Source organism: Tachypleus tridentatus, chromosome 1, assembly GCF_004210375.1.
Source record: "Tachypleus tridentatus isolate NWPU-2018 chromosome 1, ASM421037v1, whole genome shotgun sequence".
Taxonomy (NCBI): domain Eukaryota; kingdom Metazoa; phylum Arthropoda; class Merostomata; order Xiphosura; family Limulidae; genus Tachypleus; species Tachypleus tridentatus.
In genome coordinates this window covers 100,943,303-100,963,045 of record NC_134825.1, presented here as the reverse complement: position 1 = coordinate 100,963,045, position 19,743 = coordinate 100,943,303, and the positions used below count along the sequence as shown (strand labels likewise).

The window sequence follows — 19,743 nt, the reverse complement described above, 5'->3', positions numbered from 1 at the left end:
ATATTAGTATTAATTCTAATATTGAAAATGTTTTAAAAACTAGATTTGCAGGGAGACATACACTCTTAGTGAATGATTTCGACCACTGTGATTCGGTTGTCATGTCTGTAAAAGGTGCTCGCAGTTTTATTAAATATTTAGAATATTTAGAAGAGAGGTATTAGACAAATACATCTAACTGTAATAAGCCAATGTTTTTTAAATTGGCATTCAATTACTTATGTATATTAACATTGATATTAATATAACAACAACAGACATAAGCTTAAAATAATCACATGAAGTAATTATTTTGTAAATAATTTTAACCAATTTGGGAACGAGTGTGAGTTATCGAAAGGTTAAACAAACGCGGAATTTTTAACAGTGGTAAACTTCAAATTGTAAAATGTGTATATATTAAGTAACATTTATTACAGAATGTTTAACTAAGAAGTTCATCAATAGGCACTAATAAAACTAATAACGACTACAAATTTGTGATTTCTCTATTTATTCTAAGAACAATAACATAGCTCTAGTTAATAATGTTGAACCTTTTGTTTTTCACTACTAAGGCATGTAACCAAGTTTTAAATATTGTTTCTTAAATTAAAAAACAATGTTTTACTTATCAGTTTTGTTATTACGCTGTTTCTAACTGATGGAGAAAAATGCATTTTTATTGCTATAAATTTGTAGATATAACAATATTTCTTTTCTTGGAACTTATTCATTATTTTATTACTATTATTACGACTGTATTTCATTAAGGTTGATATGTTTAATTGAAGATGAAGTTAAATATCGTTTTGTCATTTTTTAACCGTATCATTATGAACTTCTGTTTTTATATTGAAACACATTATTATGTTTCTATAACATCAAGAATCCAGTTAGGAACATTACTTTATTTTTGGTTTTTGTGTGTGTTTTTAAGAAAGTTAAAACAGTTTTATTTATTTTTAAATGTAACTGAGTCACAATCCAAAGAATTGGCCATCTTAAAACATCTATTATATTTATTAATTAGTCTAAAATTGTTTGATTTTATGTCCTTTCGGAAAAATTGTTTACGTATCTAAATATTTGTTTATTTAAAACCTTTTATAAATGTTTCCTTTTTGTAATTAAGTTCTTGAATTTTATATATATCTTTCAGTAAATGAACACTCGTATTAGCCTGCACTTTCTTATTTGCTGATTAGCAGAAGCTATTTTTGTCTTATATAAATTCAATTATTTTATTTCAACGCTACGATTTAATGAAATAACGAGAGTATAGCTTTCATCATTACTGAGTGTGATGTCACGATTATATCTATTTGGCAGTATCATTGGTACATATACGTGTGTGTGTATGTTTCTATAACGTAGTGTTTCAACCGAAATATTTTAATCATATATGAGTTAACGTATATAAACATGAGTGTAAGGTGTTAACCTTTTTACAATAGTATTAAATTTTAATTCACAACATGGCTTTCTTTTGACAAAACCTGGACACGCATGGCCTTGAGAAAAATTGCTTAAACGTGGTCTTCAGCTATGTTCAGGTTTCGTCTATCACACATAATTGTCTTTGAAGGCTTCATAGCAAAAATGCGTCACTAAACACAAATGTGGTCGATAGTAGATTGATAGTTATTTAAGTCTCATCTTAACTATGAGGTTTACTCAGTTACTTATCAAGGAAGTTATCAACGTATTCTCTATGAGCCTGTATTCAGCTCATATTTTCAGATCCAGTGTGACAAATAATTTTTATTTGTTTTCAGACAGGGCCAAGGAAGATTTAGATGTTAGAGGATATTCAGATGAATTGTTATGGCTAAGGTTTTTCTACACGTATCTGCTCCTTACAATTATGCAAGGCGATATGTAGTTAACTTAAAGATAACGCCTCCAAATGATCTATAGATTTTCATCACACAAAGTTTGCTTTCAAATATCTACCTTTCGTCTCTTGTTACGCTGGACCTCACACGTACATCCGTTACGCATCCGGATATAATCTAGTCGCCAGGGGTCTTTGGTGTTAAACTCACGAACAAGGGCATAGGTAAAGCTATAGCGTTGAACGCATTTTGATTTAAGATGCATGTGAGACCTGATGAAGCGGCAGGGTCGGCCTTTAATGTGATCCTGACAAGACGTTTGGTAAAAACTTTGAGTGGAATTCTGGTCGTGATACAGTTCTAAAATTCTCCCAAATCTAGACACACCTCCTCGAGGCTGAATAATTTCTGTAACTGATGGGCAACATTCGTTAGATTCCGCCAAGCTGTGTGCTTGTTGACCACGTTTTTGTATCCAAGAATCCCATGCCCGTTCTCTGGAAATAAAATAAAATAAAAAATATGATAAAGATAATAAAATAAAATTCACTTTCATATTTGTAACTTTCTGCTTATTACGTTACGTCAAAATTAATATACTTTAGCACCAAAAGTCAAAATTTCATTTACAAAAATAAATACTACTAAACCAGATTTAAATAATATTTTTTTAATCTAAGTTGGTCCGTCAAGACTTTTAATGTAAGACTTAGTGAGATAATAAGTAGTACTTCAGATATGCACGATAAATCACAGAGACTGGACAGTAAACTTCCTGTTAGTATCAACCGTTATGTTTATTTTACTAGTAAACTGTCGGTTATTTCAAATACTATCTAAAATTCCACATTACTTGTAATTTTTCTCAGCTCTACTTGGCCGGGCATGGTCAAGCGTGTTAAGACGTTCTACTCGTAATCATAGAATCGCGGCTTCGAATCCCGGTCGTACCAAACATGCTCGCCCTTTCAGCCGAAGGGGCGTTATAAAGTTACGGTCAATCCCACTATTCGTTGGTAAAAGAGTAGCCCAAGAGTTGGGGGTGGATGGTGATGAGTAGCTGCCTTTCCTCTAGTCTTATACTGCTTAATTTGGGACGGCTTGCGCAGATAACACTCGAGTAGCTTTGCGCGAAATTCAAAACAAACAAACAAACAAACAATCAACTCTACTTACTATGTGTATTAGCTAGCTATGAAATGACTTGAAATTTAAAATATCTACTTCTAATCATCATATCTGTGTTAATATTAAACGGTAAAATTTCACTTTTATCTGTAGTTAAACAATTTTCCAGACGGTGTTGTCTGTAGGACCAGCGCTAATGAGGAGTGCTAGGAAGCTGGAAGGCTGTGCTCCAACAAATGTTTCTCTCTCCCACTTAAGTTCTTGCTCCTTAACAGTTAGCATTGTACGATTTGCTTCCCCAAGAAGACTCCATAAAAGAAAGGAGCCGGAGCTAGAGCCGGTTCTGTTTGTCTGCCCGGAACAAAATTATTCTAAACTAAAACCAAATTATTGCTCTCGAATTTATGTAATGCCAGCTACGGTATTATACGTATTATTCGTACTTATTATAAAACAAACAAAGAAAAAAAAAACAACCACCTTCAGTTTAATAGCCCATCTGTTATCATTACGATTGTGGTTTATACTTTGAAAGAGAAAACTATTGATTATTTATTTTTAATCGCAAAACTACACAACAGTGTTTATCACAGGTCTCAAACATATAATTTTAGGTTTTGGTGTTCAAATTTACCACTGAACAACCGCAGAGAGGTATAATATAGTCTAACGATCAAACCGAGACTCTCTTATAACAGTTACGGATCACAGTACAAAGTAAAAGACCTTAAGAGTTACGTTAGATGGATTTTGTAGATTAAACAAAAGACAGTTCATTTTATATAAATAACTGAGTTACAACTGCTATGTAAGGCAAGTTTCTTACCTGGAATATTTGTGTCGTCTGTTGTTTCTGACATTCTGATGAACTGTGCGGCTACACACACAAACTGCAACTGAAAGGAGCTAGAAAACATTAGAAGAATTTAGTCTCAAAATGTTCATATTGATACTTTTATTTCAAAGTATGAACAATAAAAATATTGATTCTTTGTATGGAAGCCTATAAAAATGTGGTTGTTAAAGTAACGAGCGCGATCTAATCAAAATAAACTAACGATACTTAAAATGAGCTTTATGACACGATGCTAGAAAATATCATTTGTAAGAATTATATTACAAATTAGAAAGTGTAATAATTATAGAAATTAAGATTTAACAAAAGATTGTTACAATGACTGCTTCACTTGCGACTTATATCAGTAATAAAACTTTAAACATGACAATTTGATTGTTATTTGTTACAGTAATGAAGATATATAGTTTTAAACAAAGTTTTGGGATGCAGTAATGCAACTAGAGTTCATGGGTACCTGGAAAACAAAGTTATATGGAGACTCTTAACCCCTTTTGTTAACTTTTGTGGGGTTTCTTAAGACGAATAATGGAGAGTGTGTATGTGGACTTAGTCCAGTCACTAATATAAGTTGTTTTACCTGTACTGAAAAGTCCAGTCACTAATATAAGTTGTTTTACCTGTACTGAAACGCTTTATCTGTAATTACACTTCTAGAATTTGGTACCTTCGAAATGGACAGTGACCCATTGGACATATGAGAAGAATGTTCAAGCTAGAGAGAAGCATTCCACTGTTCGAGCATAGCTTTCCCTAATTTAGATCTTCTCCTAGATAAAGGGAAAACAGCTAACAAAGTTGCTTTGAAATGATTAATGGAATTGACTGCTATTATTATAACGTGTCTACAGCTGAAAGTGCAAAGCAAGTTCAACGGTATATTGCAAGTTTTAGCACTAGACCTATTCTTCCGCGGCCCAATATGCTATCCAATAGGCAATACCCGAATAAAATTTGACTCTTATTAATGAATCTTAGTAAGAACAATATCTTCTGATACTATACATGTCGTCGTGAAAAAAGAAAATATAAATGAGAAATGTCAATGCTTTTATAGGCAAATAGCAAGACTCGGCATTCTGTATATTGAGTTAATTGTACTTTGTGCATTTTTGTTATCGGACTTATCTGCTGTGTCCACATAGGGGATATTTAGCGTTGTCAATCCGTAGATTTAATTGCACTTTATAAGAAAGATGTTCCAAATTCTTTGCTACCTTTAAAACCACTTCACCCGCCTTCGATAACTATAATTATATCCTATTGATCAGCTTCATAAATTTTCTTGTAAATTACCTTTTGTCAAAAATAAAAAGACATCGTCATTTAAAAAAAAATGTTATTGCGATAATATTAAACGTTCAGCTAAATTACAGCAAAATTAAAGGAGAAGAAAGAGATAATTGGAAAACTATAATATCCATCTTAACATCAAAATAGTATTTGACCTGAAAATAATAAAATATTTATTCGTTTTATTACCTCTCGACAAAAACAAACAAACAAGAAAAACATTGTTATTTGCGAAAACAAAAAAAAAATTGCGATAACATTATTAATCAAAGGAAAAAAGACAGAGACAATTATAAAACTATAATTTCTTTTCTAATTAGAGCCTGCATATTAAAAACCTATGTTTAGTGTTAATAACAGTTATACAAATGAGACTAACTGTGTTCTGGCCATAACAGGTATTGTTACTCGTAATAGGCCAACGAGCTTGTCAAAGAGTTACCAGGGGGAGGATCTACGCCATTTATAAACAAGTTAGGCATCCTTGTATTCCTATCAATGTATAAAAGAGTAAAAAAATTCATATTTATGAAATAATTGCCATAAATGTACGTGCGTAAAACTTTACTACTTCTGACACACTTTTAGTTTTTTTATGGCCTATTCTAGGGTTACTAAGAAGTGATATTCATCGAAACAGGTTTAACTCAGAGGAGTAGCTCGAGTCGTTAAGCTTTTAACATGTTTTCTTTCACAGTCAATGACTGATTAAGAAAACAAAAATTTTCATCGTGCTATCCGTTATTTTGAATAGTCACTTAACAAGAAATTGTGTGTCAGTTTTAACCTTGTTTACTTTAACAAGTATTTTTTTAAAACACTGGTTTGAGATAAGACATTTAATATTTGTTTTAGAAGTTATGCTCTTGTAACCCCCCCAGTGGCACGGCGATATGTCTACGGACTTACAACGTTAGAAACTGGGTGATATTTTGTGAATGATAAAATGGAATGCTATTTTTCTTAGCCCCTAGTGACACAGCGGTATGTTTGCGGACTTATGACGCTAGGGACAACGTGGACAGAGTAAAGATAACCCATTGTGTAGCTTTGTGCTTAACTTCAAACAAACATGTTGTCTTCAGAGACGAAAGGTGCCTGTGCTAATATTAAGTACTTCTTAGCTATTATCTAACAAGCACAAGCAAAAATATCCTAACACATTAGATGCTCACAGATGTAGCTCAAAATTATACATACAATATTGAGCAACAGTGTTAGGACAAAGTCAAAAATTAGATTTCAGGCTATTTTCAAAGAACAATGGAAGGTAAATCACAGGTGAAACATCAACATTTTATTAATCTTCATATTTAGTACAACAAAAACTCAGTGGAAGTGTTTGAGTTCAACAAACAGTTAATATTTTGTGTGTCCCCTTTTGTTTTAATAACTGCAGACAGTCTTTCAGGCATTGCTTCAACATATTAGACTAAAGTATCCTTTGAGATTACCCTCCAAATATCTCTAATACATTCCCATAAAGTTTCTCTGAAAGTAACATTGATTTGTCAAGTTTTTGATTTATCATATCCCAAATCTGCTCAATTGTGTTGAGGTCGGGGCTCTGTGGGACTATTGTATCATTTGGACGATTTCAGCAGCTTTTTTTCTCAGCTAAATAATTTCTTCATAGATAGGATGAGTGTTTGAGATCATTATCTTCTTGGTAGTAGAATCCTTTACCAATAATACACAAATCACTGATGGATCAGTACCTGATGGTGCTTGCGCTGGCCCATTATTCCATCTATATTGCAAATATCGCTTGTCGCCTCAACAGAAAAATACCCCAAATTATCACACCATTTCCTCCATGCTTCATAGTAAGTTCTGTGCATTGAGATAAGTATCTTTCACATTTCTTCCACCAGACGTACCTCCTACACTTTGAACCAAACATTTCAAACTTGGACTTATCCGTCCATTATATCCTTTTTTAATCATCAACAATCCAGTTTTGTTACTTTTTAGTAAATCTAAGTCTCTTGACAATATTTGTAGCTTGATATAAAGGTTTTTAATTACTACATGACGAAATAGTCTATTCTGTTGAGTCTTCCTGATACTGTTGATCTAGACACTTTTCTATGATATGGTACTTGGTTGTTTATTTCATGCTTGAGATCATTGGCAATCTTTCTTCTGTCCGAAGTCTGTATAAACAAAGACACTTAACACCAGTATAATCGAGTTTAGGTGTTCTGCCTTTTCCTCTCATATTTTCAAGTTTACGTGTCTTGGACTCACGATCTAGTGTGTACTTCACAATGTTTGGAGAATATTTTAAGTCTACAGCAATTTGTCGGAGAGTCCAACAAGCATTACGTAAAGCATTTAAGCTAAGTCTTTGCCCTACTGACAATTCTCTGCGTTTTTTGGACCGCGGAGTGATATTAACTTGATTTCTTCAAGCATATACCGATACCATATGCTAGCTCTTTTTTATATAGTTAAGACACTGCATAGGGTACCATGACAATTATTTCAGACTCTAAATTTTATAAGTATGTTAGTTCAAGCAGAACCCTTATGAGATTCCCTTGATACAAGTATATGAGAATTCTAACAAATGATAAGTATACTTATCCTGGTTCATTTAATTGTTAACAGGGATCAGTGAAGCATTACCTAGTGATGAAATTTACATTCTGTAATAGCATGGAAGAATCAGCCCCATAAAATGGAAAGAATGATAAAATATTCTCTTTTCCTAATACTTTTGCACAACATTGTATTTCTGTAAACTTTTTGTTTTCATTTAGACTTTTACTATTGTTTCTGTAATAAACTGACACTGAATAAAATCCATTTGTTCTTTAAATTTTGAATATGAAGTTACAAATATACCCCATGTTTAAACACTCGTCATTATTGAATTATCAGTTACTAGTAAACATTTTACAATAATGATAATAAAAGAAGAATGATTATACATTAAAACATTTAATATCGTGAGAAACTTTGGTTGAACATTTTACAGAACAGCCAACTTAAACGTCATTTCTTCTTTCCTCTTAAAAACTAAATTATTATTTTTATTTTATAGTTACCATGTATCACTAAAGTTTTGAAAACTTAACATGCAAGTGGCTGTTATTACAGTTTATCGATAGTTATCACTTCTCGTTTTTATAAGTTCTTTAATTTGAAGCTTGCCAACAGCGCCCACTGCAAATTTTTGTATAATTTTGTTTAATCGAATATTGAATATGGTGCATCCACGTCCATACAGTTTGGAATACACTTTTGCTGTAATGAGTTATGAGCCATGAATCTTGTTTCTGGTATTCTGGAAATACCTAAAATGTCATACGTAAATCTGAAAAGTTACTGAACTTTAAATATCTGAAATAATGCTTGTGATTACGTAAATTATTCAAATTTTAGGCATAGGCAAATAGAAGCAACTGGTTAAAAATAGGTAATTCACATGACTATTTTTCATATTTCTGAAAATTATCAGACATAGATAAAGCAAGTTTGTAAATGGCTTCGTAACTGAATATTTCACAAAAGGCTTAAGTTTTTCATGTAGTTAAAATCATGTGTTATGAGAAAAAAGAAAGATTTTTAGAAACACCAAAATATTATATGAGTGCTTCCTGAATATTTTGTTTTGAAAGTCGATTTAAACCATTTTAAAATGATACCTACACACCCATAAATGCGTTACGTTCTTCAAAAGTTAAAAACAAAAAAAGTAATATAAATGAAAATGCGAAGAATGTTTACTTAACTCACCACTTTGAATAAAACAAAAATAGTAAGGAAATCCTTTAAACGAGAAGAAAGGCCACAAAACGACAAAACAATGTACTTTTTAAAAACATGTACACATACACGGGGGAGGAGAAATAGTTCAGTGAACCCCCTATTTTTGTGACGTGAAACGAAATATATGTTTGTATAATTATATTGCAGCTGCTTATTGAATTTAACATTTTTCACACAGTCTACAATTCTCTAATAAAGAAAAACAAGATGGCTTTCTACACTACTCCAGACTTAAAATCGTGCTTCATTGTACCAGATATCTTTACCAAACTGCCACTAACTTCATGTTTTTGTGAACGTTCAGCATGTGCTCTTCAACAGTTTAATAGTTACTTTAGGTGTACAGAAACCGTAAAAAAAGACCGAGTGTCTATGTTTAATATATAATTATTATGACACTGCTATCAACATTGAAATTGAATGTAAGTTGTATATGGAAAAGCATCCTAGAAGAATGGAACATGCTAACATGTTATTTCAGTAGTGCATACATGTACATACATGATAATCAATGATTTAAATAGCTAATATTGTATTGTTTTACAGAAATGCTTAAATGAGTAATATAATCTGACAATTAATAACTCTTCTGCATGTAGAAAGTATGACACTTTACTATAATAACACAAATATATTTATGCCAGTTTATGTCTAACTCCCCGTGCAATGTTACAACAGAATGATGAGTTGTTGACTTTTCATTGGATGTTTGTGGATTTTATATGAATAGCTATGCTATTTTTTAAAACCATGTTTCATGCAGAATTGCTTCCATATGTATTCTCCTAGCACCCATTTGTTTTACAAATTTCCTACAGAGGGCTTATCTCCAGGCTCCTGTAGCATTAGCATGTTTTGCACAATATGTGTTGCCTTTTTATCTCACAAATTAAAACCTCTTTTTAAACATTTTGAGTATGAACTTGGCAAACACTAGGAAATTAAATATTTAAGATAGTTTACCTGAACTGACCACACAAAATATCCTAAATAAAAATATAATAAATGAAACTGTTATATAGAAAAAAGAAACAAGTGGATATCAATAGTTATTAGGTTTAGATTAAACAATAAAAGATGAAAGTGATCTTTTTAAAATCATCATATAGTTTTTCGCAGTCAGATTAATTTAATAGCTTATTGTTTCTCAACAAGGCGTGTAACAAAAACATAAAGTATGCCCATTCTGGTGAACCTAAATAATTTACACTTATACAAGCTTAAGGAATGTAGAATATATAACTATGCTACGTGGAACTACTATTTCAAAAAATAACAACAACGTCTATGGTAGTCAAACTCCGATTTTAATAATTGCAAAGTGTCGACCCATCATCAAGTCATCATCAGGCAAGAGTTACATTGAATGTGTCATTAAATATTGCTCTTACCTGATGAATACTAAATGCTATGAGTCGAAAGGTTCTAATTATTAAAATTGGAATTTTTCTGTTGTATAAATTGTCACTATTGTATATTTCAATTAATTATTCTGTTCATTAAACACTAACTTGAGTTGTTGAATGGAATTTAAAAGAAATGACTGAGAAACTTAACATCAAATAACTTTCACTAATCTATAAAAAAACATACTTATTAAACAATGCTTATATTGAATTTGTCTTAATTGCTTTTAAATTACTTTATTTCTACTTTGTCCTATTATTCCATCAAAACATATAAATTCTATTTGAGTTGTTCTGTAAAAAAAATATTAGTGTAGGGGAAATAAAAAGCCTAATTTCATGCAAGCGTGAAATGCTCTGGAGAAAAGTAGAGGTTCTTTTAATGAAATTTAATTTGTATGAGTCACTGAATTGTGGATTTCAGGTACACGCCCAAAGAAGAAATCGATAATTAGCCACGTGAGAGGAGGGCATTGCCCCATAAGTAGGTCAAGGTTGATTTAAACCTTAGACTCAGAGTTACCTATTGAGACGTGATTCAGCAGTTCTCGAGAAGAAATTACAATACCTGTTTGTCTACAATAACAGTTTTCCAAACACTGCACACTGAACTTTTAATTGGTTGTTTTTTGTTTTACAGTAGGAATACATCCACATAAACAAAACAATGACATATATTTGAAATCCATAGCATTTTGATATAGATTACAGTAATTTGGACTAGGTATGTCGTAGTGGTTAGGTGCTGGTCTGCGGATCGCAAACTCCGAGTGTTCGAGCTGTGACCGCTTGATATAATCTACAGTTTCACCTGTAGTTGTTACAACTGTAACAGTCAACTCTTAATGTCAGACATCTAAAAGTAAAATAATTATTCAGTGAATCAGGATCATTCGTGTTAAGTATTTAGAGAAGTTATAAAAGTAAAAGTATTGAAAAGTAAAAACATTTGTATTACTCTTTTGTTACCTCAACTAATTTATTTTTGGAAACATTGAATATTTCAGATTGAAATGGCTTTTGTGAATTTTTGGTTTATTCTAACAGAGACGCCGCCTTTATGTGTAATCGGATGTGCTAAGTCAAACAGCTCACCATGAGTAATTTAACTTGAATCTAGGCAGTCGTCTGCTATTATTCACCATTTTACACCTGACTATGAATAGACAGTGACTCATGTTTATAGTTACCCTAACATCAAATAATTCACCCAAGTACCGAACAAGAATCTGCAAAAGCTGTCAGCTACACAGAGCGTATATAAAACATAATCACACTCTTCATTACTTTCTTCTGATCACCTCGACTGTAAACAAAAGTTAATTTTCTAGATGTTTACCGTATCTTTCTTTCTTTATAGTACTGATTCTGTACGTACCATTACTTATTTTATCTAGCACGTTAGTGTGAACTTGCAGGCGAATTCATATTTGGTGGGAAAAGTTGAACTGGCTTGTAAAGCGCAACTAAAGAAGTAAAACAACCAGTGTTTAAAAGTCCTCATCAGAGTTAGCATTCAAGCAGTATATTGAAGTTTTATACACCAACATTTGTCATAAAACCAAATCCCCAGTTCTTAATGTTCGAGCTGGTTTTCAACACAAAATCTTCGCATAGTATTTTATATTTAAACAAAAAATGTTGAGAAGGAGAAGGAATATTAGAGCAAAAGGTCAAGCAACCTATTTAAAAACAGTACTGAATACGACATAAGAAGTGACTTTAGACTATTTAAAAAGAGTTTTCATATATTTGGCATTGTTTAATTCTTGGTAAATACTCTGTAATAACAAGAATCAAACTAAACCGGATGTACGAAAATCCTTCTTAAATTGTCTAAATTTACCTCTTATATCATATTTACAGAACTATATCGATTTCAATCATTATTCTCATACACGTATTGCTCAGATATTGTGAAACAACATGAAGCAACCTATGATGTTTTTATGTTCAAAATTTGTTAGAGTACTCAGAACTGTGGGTTTGTCATAATAGTAAATAATGAGGAAATTCTGAATTCTGACGTGTTTATTCAGTCTTTTTGTATTAGATTATTTGACGTGAAATAAAAACCTGAACAACTTCAATAAGTCTTCATATGACGTTATACAACTGATAAACAAGATAGACTACAATATAAAAATGTTTTAAAAAGAGAAATATTTCGTCAGAAAATGGAAAGAGTATTTTCTATCGGAGCTTGTGTTTAAAGAGATATAATATTAATCAGAGCTTCAACATGAAATGAATGCTGAAATCAGGCCACCCTGTAAAACGTGCTTTTCTTTTACACTCAACAATTATTTAACAAAGCCGAACGTGTGACGTCACAGAAAATGAAATCTGTCAAAGTAACTAAGAAGTTCTATGATTAGATATTATTTAGTGTATTTTCTCCACAAGTTTGCTAAAATGTATTAACATTGCTTTCTTTACACTGCAAATTTGTAATTCTCCTATTTTGTTCCTTATTGATATCGTTACAAAATATGTATATTACTAAACTAAAGAACTTATACAAATAATTAATATTTTATTTTTGTTACTGTTTTTACTTAAATTATATAAACTGTAAAATAAGAAAGCTTTTTTCCAAAGAGTTCTATTGATTCTGTTAAATTCATAGCAGATAGTTATTAAAAGAATTTCATAGCGCCCTCTGTGTAAACTAGCTTAACTTGAATTGAATGATGTGTAAAATAATCATTAAAAGTATAATAGTGGGATCTTGTAAACAGGATCACTAACAAAAAATTCGAATTTTTCATTGTATCTGTCAATGAAAATTTGACAATTTCTGACACCACTGGCCTGAATAATACAGAGATATCAGGGGGGTAGTAAAGCGTACGGTTAAAGTAACATGCTTGTAATACAAACTTGAAAACTTACCATTGCCAATCTGAAGAGAAGAAGAGTATTGATAGCTTTTGTCGACAACATTTGATAAGTTTAAACACTTAGCTCTGCGCAGCAACAATGTGTTCAACTTTTCTTTGAAGAGAACGACCACGTGTATGTTTCTTGCAACTCAAAGAAGGAGACTGCGCTGTGAACAGTGATGCAACTTTTTTCACATTTCAATGTTTGTAAGTTCTCACAAGTTTGTCAACTATCTCGATATTTGCACCTACACTGGTGGATGTGTGTAAACGTATTTGCATAAAATTTCTCCTGTAACTGTCCTTCCACATAGTACACACGCATACATAAGAACAAATATATATGTTTCCAAAAACTCACTCTTGCTCCCAAGAGCGTGTTTTCTTCCATCAAAATATAATTCTTTGTAAATTCCAGGGATGAAGCTTGATATTCGGGGTAAAAACGCTTTCAAGCGAAACCAGCATGCTTTATCGAACGCTGACCCAGTCCGAGCAACTTTCTAGAAACTGGGGTCATTTCCAGTTAAATGTTGCAAACCGAGGCGGTAGAAAATGCGAGATTTCTTGTAACACATTATCCGAAAGTGAATGGGTCATGTTTATTTCAAATTACATATACATGTGGGTGTGGAGTGCTGTAGAATTAATAGTAAAGTAAGTAAATGTTTATAGGGATCAAAATGTATAAAATTAAGTGTACATAAGGCATGGAGTTTTCCAGTGACGACGTAGAACATTTCAAGGTACCTAAGATCAATAATGTACCTGGCATAAAACCCCGGGCATCGTTTCCGCCAATGCTTGCAAGCACTTTCTACAACAACAACAAAAAAGTATTTCATTGATATGTAAGACACCATATTGAAAATTTTGTAATTTTTAAAAATTTACCGTAATTTGTATTAAGATCTACTTTATTTTACTGTTTATTTAACATATTTTTTTAACATCTTATTATCAGCTTTTCCCACTTGTTAAAGTAAAAGCAAACTAGATGTTAAAAACTGACTGATGATAAACATTGGGCTTATAAAAAAACTATTAACTATTTTGTGTTCATATTACAATAACATTTACAAATGACGAGATAAATGAAATTAGCTACAACGTGAGAGAAAGGAAACAGCAGAATGTCGGTGCCTGAGAGTCAAATTCGCAAGCTTTAACTCTCACCAGCCTTACAGGTAGTCTTTTTGTTAGTAACTCGACACTGTGTTATCATATGTTGATAACACTCGGTACCTTACCATTTTTATTTTCATCAAGTGTTGCTTAACATGTATATCTTTGTTAGTGGTGACACATCTTATTTAATAGAACTAAGAACTACTAGCAGTGTGAGTGTAAATCTTCTTTGAAATAATAAATTTAATCCTTCTTTTCTAATAGTAAATTTTTATTATTCTTATCGAATCTTCGCCTATTTTAAACTGAGTAATGTATTTTTCGGGCATAAGAGTAAAAAAAAAAAGGTAGGATATTTTTTTCCGAAATATCTCCGAGAAGTGAGTAGCTATCTCACTGAACAGAAGAACCCATTTTATATGTAGTGAAAGGGAACGTATACGATTGTATAAATCCGAGTTGTCTTTACTATTGAAGCCTGCATATGTATTTTCGTCAGTTAATCAGTAAGCCTTACCTGTCCAGCTAAGATCAAATTATCACAAGATCATTTATATAGAACAAGTTATTGATAAAGATTCAATAACAATATTTGAGCTTATCCTAAGTAACGAGGCATTTTTGTGCACGCCCTATGAAAGTACCACTACATAGTATTTTTGTATACGTCCTACGGAAGTACCACGACAAGGTGTTTTTATATACGCCCTATGGAAGTACCACGACAAGGTATTTTTGTATACGTCCTATGGAAGTATCATGACAAGGCGGTTTTGTACACATCCTAAGGAAGTACCACGACAAGGTATTTTTGTATACGTCCTATGGAAGTATCACGAAGTGTTTTGGAATCCATCTTCTAACGAAGTAACACGAAACGTTTCAGTATACGTTTTATCGAAGTAAGGTGAGGGTGTGCTGTATCAAAACAGGATAAGATGTTTTACTGAGTTCCGTCAGAACGAAGCATTAAGTCTAGCATACTTTGCGCCAAAGAAAGACAAGGTGTTGAAACACTCTGTCTAATTATGATGCGCAGAGAGCCCTCGTGTAGTTTTGGGCGAAATTCAAACAAAAAAACACACTCTAACTACGATGAGATGTTTTAATGTTCTGCTGAAGCAAGACAAGGTGTTTATTTAAGTAAGTGTTCTTATAAAACAAGGTAAGGTATTTTAGTAAGTCTTGTAGAATTAAGATGAGATTTTTTGGTCTGTTCTGATGAAACAAGACTGAATGTTTCAATATTTGTTCTTTTGAAGCGAGACGAGATGTTTTACTATGTTTTTGAGACGCAAGATGAAGTATTTTAATGTATGTTCTACCGAAGCAAACAAAATGTTTTTATTGTTTTTTTTACTTTTTTTAGCTGAAGCCCGGCATGGCCAGGTGGTTAGTGCGCGCTTCTAATAATCTCAGGGGCGAAAGTTCCAATGTCTGTCACACCCAACATGCTCGCCCTTTCAGCTGTGGAGGCATTCCAATTTTACGGCCAATCCCGCAATCCGTTGATAAAATAGTAGCCCAAGAGTTGTTGATGACTAGCTGCCTTCCCTTTATTCTTACACTGATAAATTAATCGTTATATGATTAGTAATCAAAATTTCGCCATTAGTTCTTTAAAAATCAGCCCGATGGTTAGCAGTGGATGATTTTGAATAGTTGCCTTCCTTAAAATGCATCACTTCAAAATTTGTGACAACTAGCGCAGATAGTTTTCATGAAGCTTTGGGTGAAATTCACCAAACAAAACTTTACCGAATGCTGGCAAACAATTACAAATTACAGGTCTACGCTTCTTTTTATAAATATGATACATTATGTGTGTGTCTGTGTATGCGTGATTAACATCAGTCATCCAGTTACAGTTACGACAGAAAGTGTTCGTACCTCTGCGTCGTGAGTAGTTTTTTCCTCATAACTTAAAAAGTATCATGATTAGGATAATGAAAGTATAATGTATTATAAATATTATACTAACACACATCTATTTAAATTTGTATGTAAATTTAACGACAAATAAACTGTTTATAAACAAATAACCAAACATAGGAGGAGCAGAAAGTGTTCGAACGTCTACTTTAATGGTCAGCTGTGTAGCCTTTCAGGTAAATTACTTGGCGCAATCTCTTCTCATAGCTCTCCATGATCGTTTGACAGTACTCGACTGGTATTTTCTTCCATTCGTCTTTACAGAAGGCCTCCAACTCTTGCAAGTTTTTCGGATGAAGCTGATGAACCTTGGTCTTCAACTCATGCCAAACGTTTTTAATTGGATTGAGATCGGGTGACTGCGATGGCCACTCCAGAACGCTATGTGGTTCCTCTGCAACCAGGATTGCACATATTTCGATGTGTACTTCGGGTCATTGTCGTGCTGGAAGATCCGACGACGCCCAAGCCGCAAGTTCCAAGCATCATTCTTGATATAAGTGCCTAATATATCAACGTACTTTTCTTTCTTCATGATTCCGTTGACGCGTGAAGGCTGCCTACACCAGAAAAGCTGAAGAAATCCCATAGCATAATCGAGCCACCTCCGTGTTTAACTGTAGGGACTGTGTTCTTTGGAATATTTCGTTCCCCCTTCCTACGGAAAATATAGCGAACATCATTGTGGCCGAAAAGCTCGATTTTTAGTCTTGTCTGACTAAAGAATACTCTTCCAATAGGTAAAGGGTTTATCTACATGCTTTCTTGCATACCTCAATCGTGCTTCTAAATAAACAGGCTTAAAATATGGAGTTCTACGAGGACGGCATTCTTTGAACCCAGAAGAGCGTAACATGTTCGTAACTGTAGAGGTTTTACTTCAACCCCAGTTTCCCTTACCAGCTTTTGTATGTCATTACGTGTTAAACAAGGGTTTCTACTAACTTCTCTGAGAACCTTCCGTTTGGTTCTCTCTGGAATTTTGGTGGGGCGTCCGGAACGAGGGAGGTTAGCAGTTAATCCTGTAAGCTTAAACTTGGCAATTATGCTTTGAACAGTATATTTCGGCACATTAAGTTGTGTAGCAATACCGGAAAGAGACACACGAGACTTGTATTTTACAATAATTCGGTTTTTTAAATCACTAAATAGTTGTTTTCTGTTCGCCATGATGACCAAGCAGATAATGACGAAGACGGCGCTAAATGACAGGAAGTATATTTTTTGCTGACTAAATTTCGATAATTATGAACCCAGTGTCTAGTTTTGGATTGATATAATGTAGTTTATTTGCCAAACTAAACAAAAGTTTTACGGGAATATCAGTTTTTCACATGTTCTGAACTGTACGAACATTTTCTGCTCCTCATAATTTTGGTTATTTGTTTATAAACAGTTTATTTGTCGTTTAATTTACATAAAATTTTATGTAGATGTGTGTTAGTTTAATCATAATACTTTTTAAGTTATGAGTAAAAAACCACTCGGGACGCAGGGGTACGAACACTTTCTGTCGTAACTGTATCTGGCTCGATTACCAACAATGTTTAGTATGGCAAGGAGAATTTGCCCGGCGATGTACAATTTAATTTTAGAACGTTTGTTTGAAAAGAAGGATAAAAATACCTTGAAATAGAGACATTTTTACTTCTTTTATTAACGTCTGGTTTCAGTTTAAAAACACATGTATTTAATTCGTCAAACAATCAGTTATTATCTTCTACAAAGCAGCTTACGTAATTAACATCTAATGAGGTCATTAGAGATTAAATAAGAAAAGAAAAATGGAATGGGAACATTATCTAACATTATTCTTTATACTATCTCTGCGTCCTCAACAGGTACTTTCAACTACTCATAAAAATCACGTAAAGTGCAAATGTTTTTGGTTGTCGTTTTTTCTTCGCATTCATTTTAACTTAGGCCTTTCGGATTCAAAATCAGAGTCATGTAAAATTTACATTTTGGATCTATCTTTTTTCTCCAACAAGTCACTCAGCAGATAATCCGCTGTGGCTTTGCCAGAAGAAAACATACACACAAACACATTTTCACCAACAAGTCATTACCAAAGAGACCATTCGTACAATATTAGAACTTTTCAATTAGGTTGAACGGTATGTAAGAAATCGTTGTTTCAAACACTATTTACACACATGGTATAATACTTTAAAAAGTAACGAATGATGGCGAAGATTTAGAAACAAATAGGCCAAAACTGAGTGGTAACAGTCACATAACTACAGATTTCATTTCATGATGACTTTTGCTATCGTTTTTTTTTAATTTACAAAATTTTTATTACATCATTTCACCTAACAAAACTGCTTGAACCACAGAATAACATTTATTATTTGAATACATATTGCTTCATGTTGTGGTATACTACTTTTTAGTATAGTTGCAATTTTTTTTATTTTTTACTTTTACTTCCTTTTCTAACTCTCTCTTTTGTTGGTTCATTTATTCATATGCCAGTTTATAGATAAACAGTACCGGACTGCATGTTATAGTCATATGAATAACAGATTTTTATTTAATCAAATTTGTTTTCCAAAAATGCGCAAAATCCGTCGTGTAAATTTTAAAAACAAATTGACACGTGTGAAAGTATATCAAAGCCATCTAGTGGGAAATCGATGTATTAGTTTGACTGAATTTCTTGGATTTTAGAGTAGGAATATAGTACGTACAGAAAAAAAAAAGTATGTAAAACAAAGCATAGCGAGTAATTTGTTTACTTAAAGTGTTACTAATTTAGTCGAACTACATTATGAAAGGGTAAAAGTCACACAATAACAATATCATGCCCGAAAGCTGATGTTTCAGCAAAAGATCAAGAATTAAACCAAAATATATGTGAAAAACCCCATTCTTCAATTGTTCCTTAAGGTTTATTTTCAAGTTGCATTTAAACAATAGTACATAAACAGTACAAAAGACTCAAGAAGAAGACAAAGATAAAGACATCTAAAAACAAAGTACTCTACATCGTGTAGATGCGGCAATGAACACTTTCAATAAAAAAGCAATGAATAATAACATCAGAGACATTCGTGGTGACTAGAAACACACTTGAAGTCAAAATGTATCTCAGAACGTCTGGCATGGATATTAACACTTTTACTGATAAAGCAGAGAACAACATTTCGACCTTCTTAGGTCATCTTCATCTCTCTATTTGTTAATCTTAAGATGACCTAAGAAGGTCGAAACGTTGTTTTCTGCTTTATTAGTAATAGTGTTAATACCCATACCAGCCGTCCTGAGATACAAAATCAGGGACAGTAAAACAAAAACACTAAGTAAACTGGCTTAGCTGTTTTGTTCGATGTCAAAGAAAAAAATTACTGCAATAAAGTAAAAAAAAACAACAAAAAAATATACTAAGCCGGTATCTAAGTAATTATATAACACGACTGAAAATAACTACGTGATTTAAGTGACTAAATAACTTAAAATACTTTGAGTTTTTGCTGTTTCATTTAAAATAGCTTTGTACATTTAAGGTATCTGTACGT

At 32.6% G+C, this 19,743-nt stretch overlaps 1 protein-coding gene across 2 annotated transcripts in view; it reads right to left on the bottom strand.

Moving 5' to 3' along the window:
- Positions 1–286: 286 nt before the first annotated feature.
- The window catches only part of LOC143253042 (uncharacterized), a 30,084-nt gene continuing 10,627 nt past the window's right edge, over positions 287–19,743 (bottom strand). The window contains exons 1-3 of one of the 2 annotated variants that reach the window (XM_076506178.1): positions 13,173–13,442; positions 3,772–3,851; positions 287–2,314 (exon numbers count right to left, since the gene is read on the bottom strand). In XM_076506178.1, the coding sequence (XP_076362293.1) occupies positions 1,924–2,314; positions 3,772–3,851; positions 13,173–13,223 (522 nt within the window). In that variant the 5' untranslated portion in view covers positions 13,224–13,442 and the 3' untranslated portion in view covers positions 287–1,923. Of the gene's footprint in view, positions 2,315–3,771; positions 3,852–13,172; positions 13,443–19,743 lie in introns of those variants that run through there. The other variant, XM_076506249.1, reaches the window with a different exon arrangement.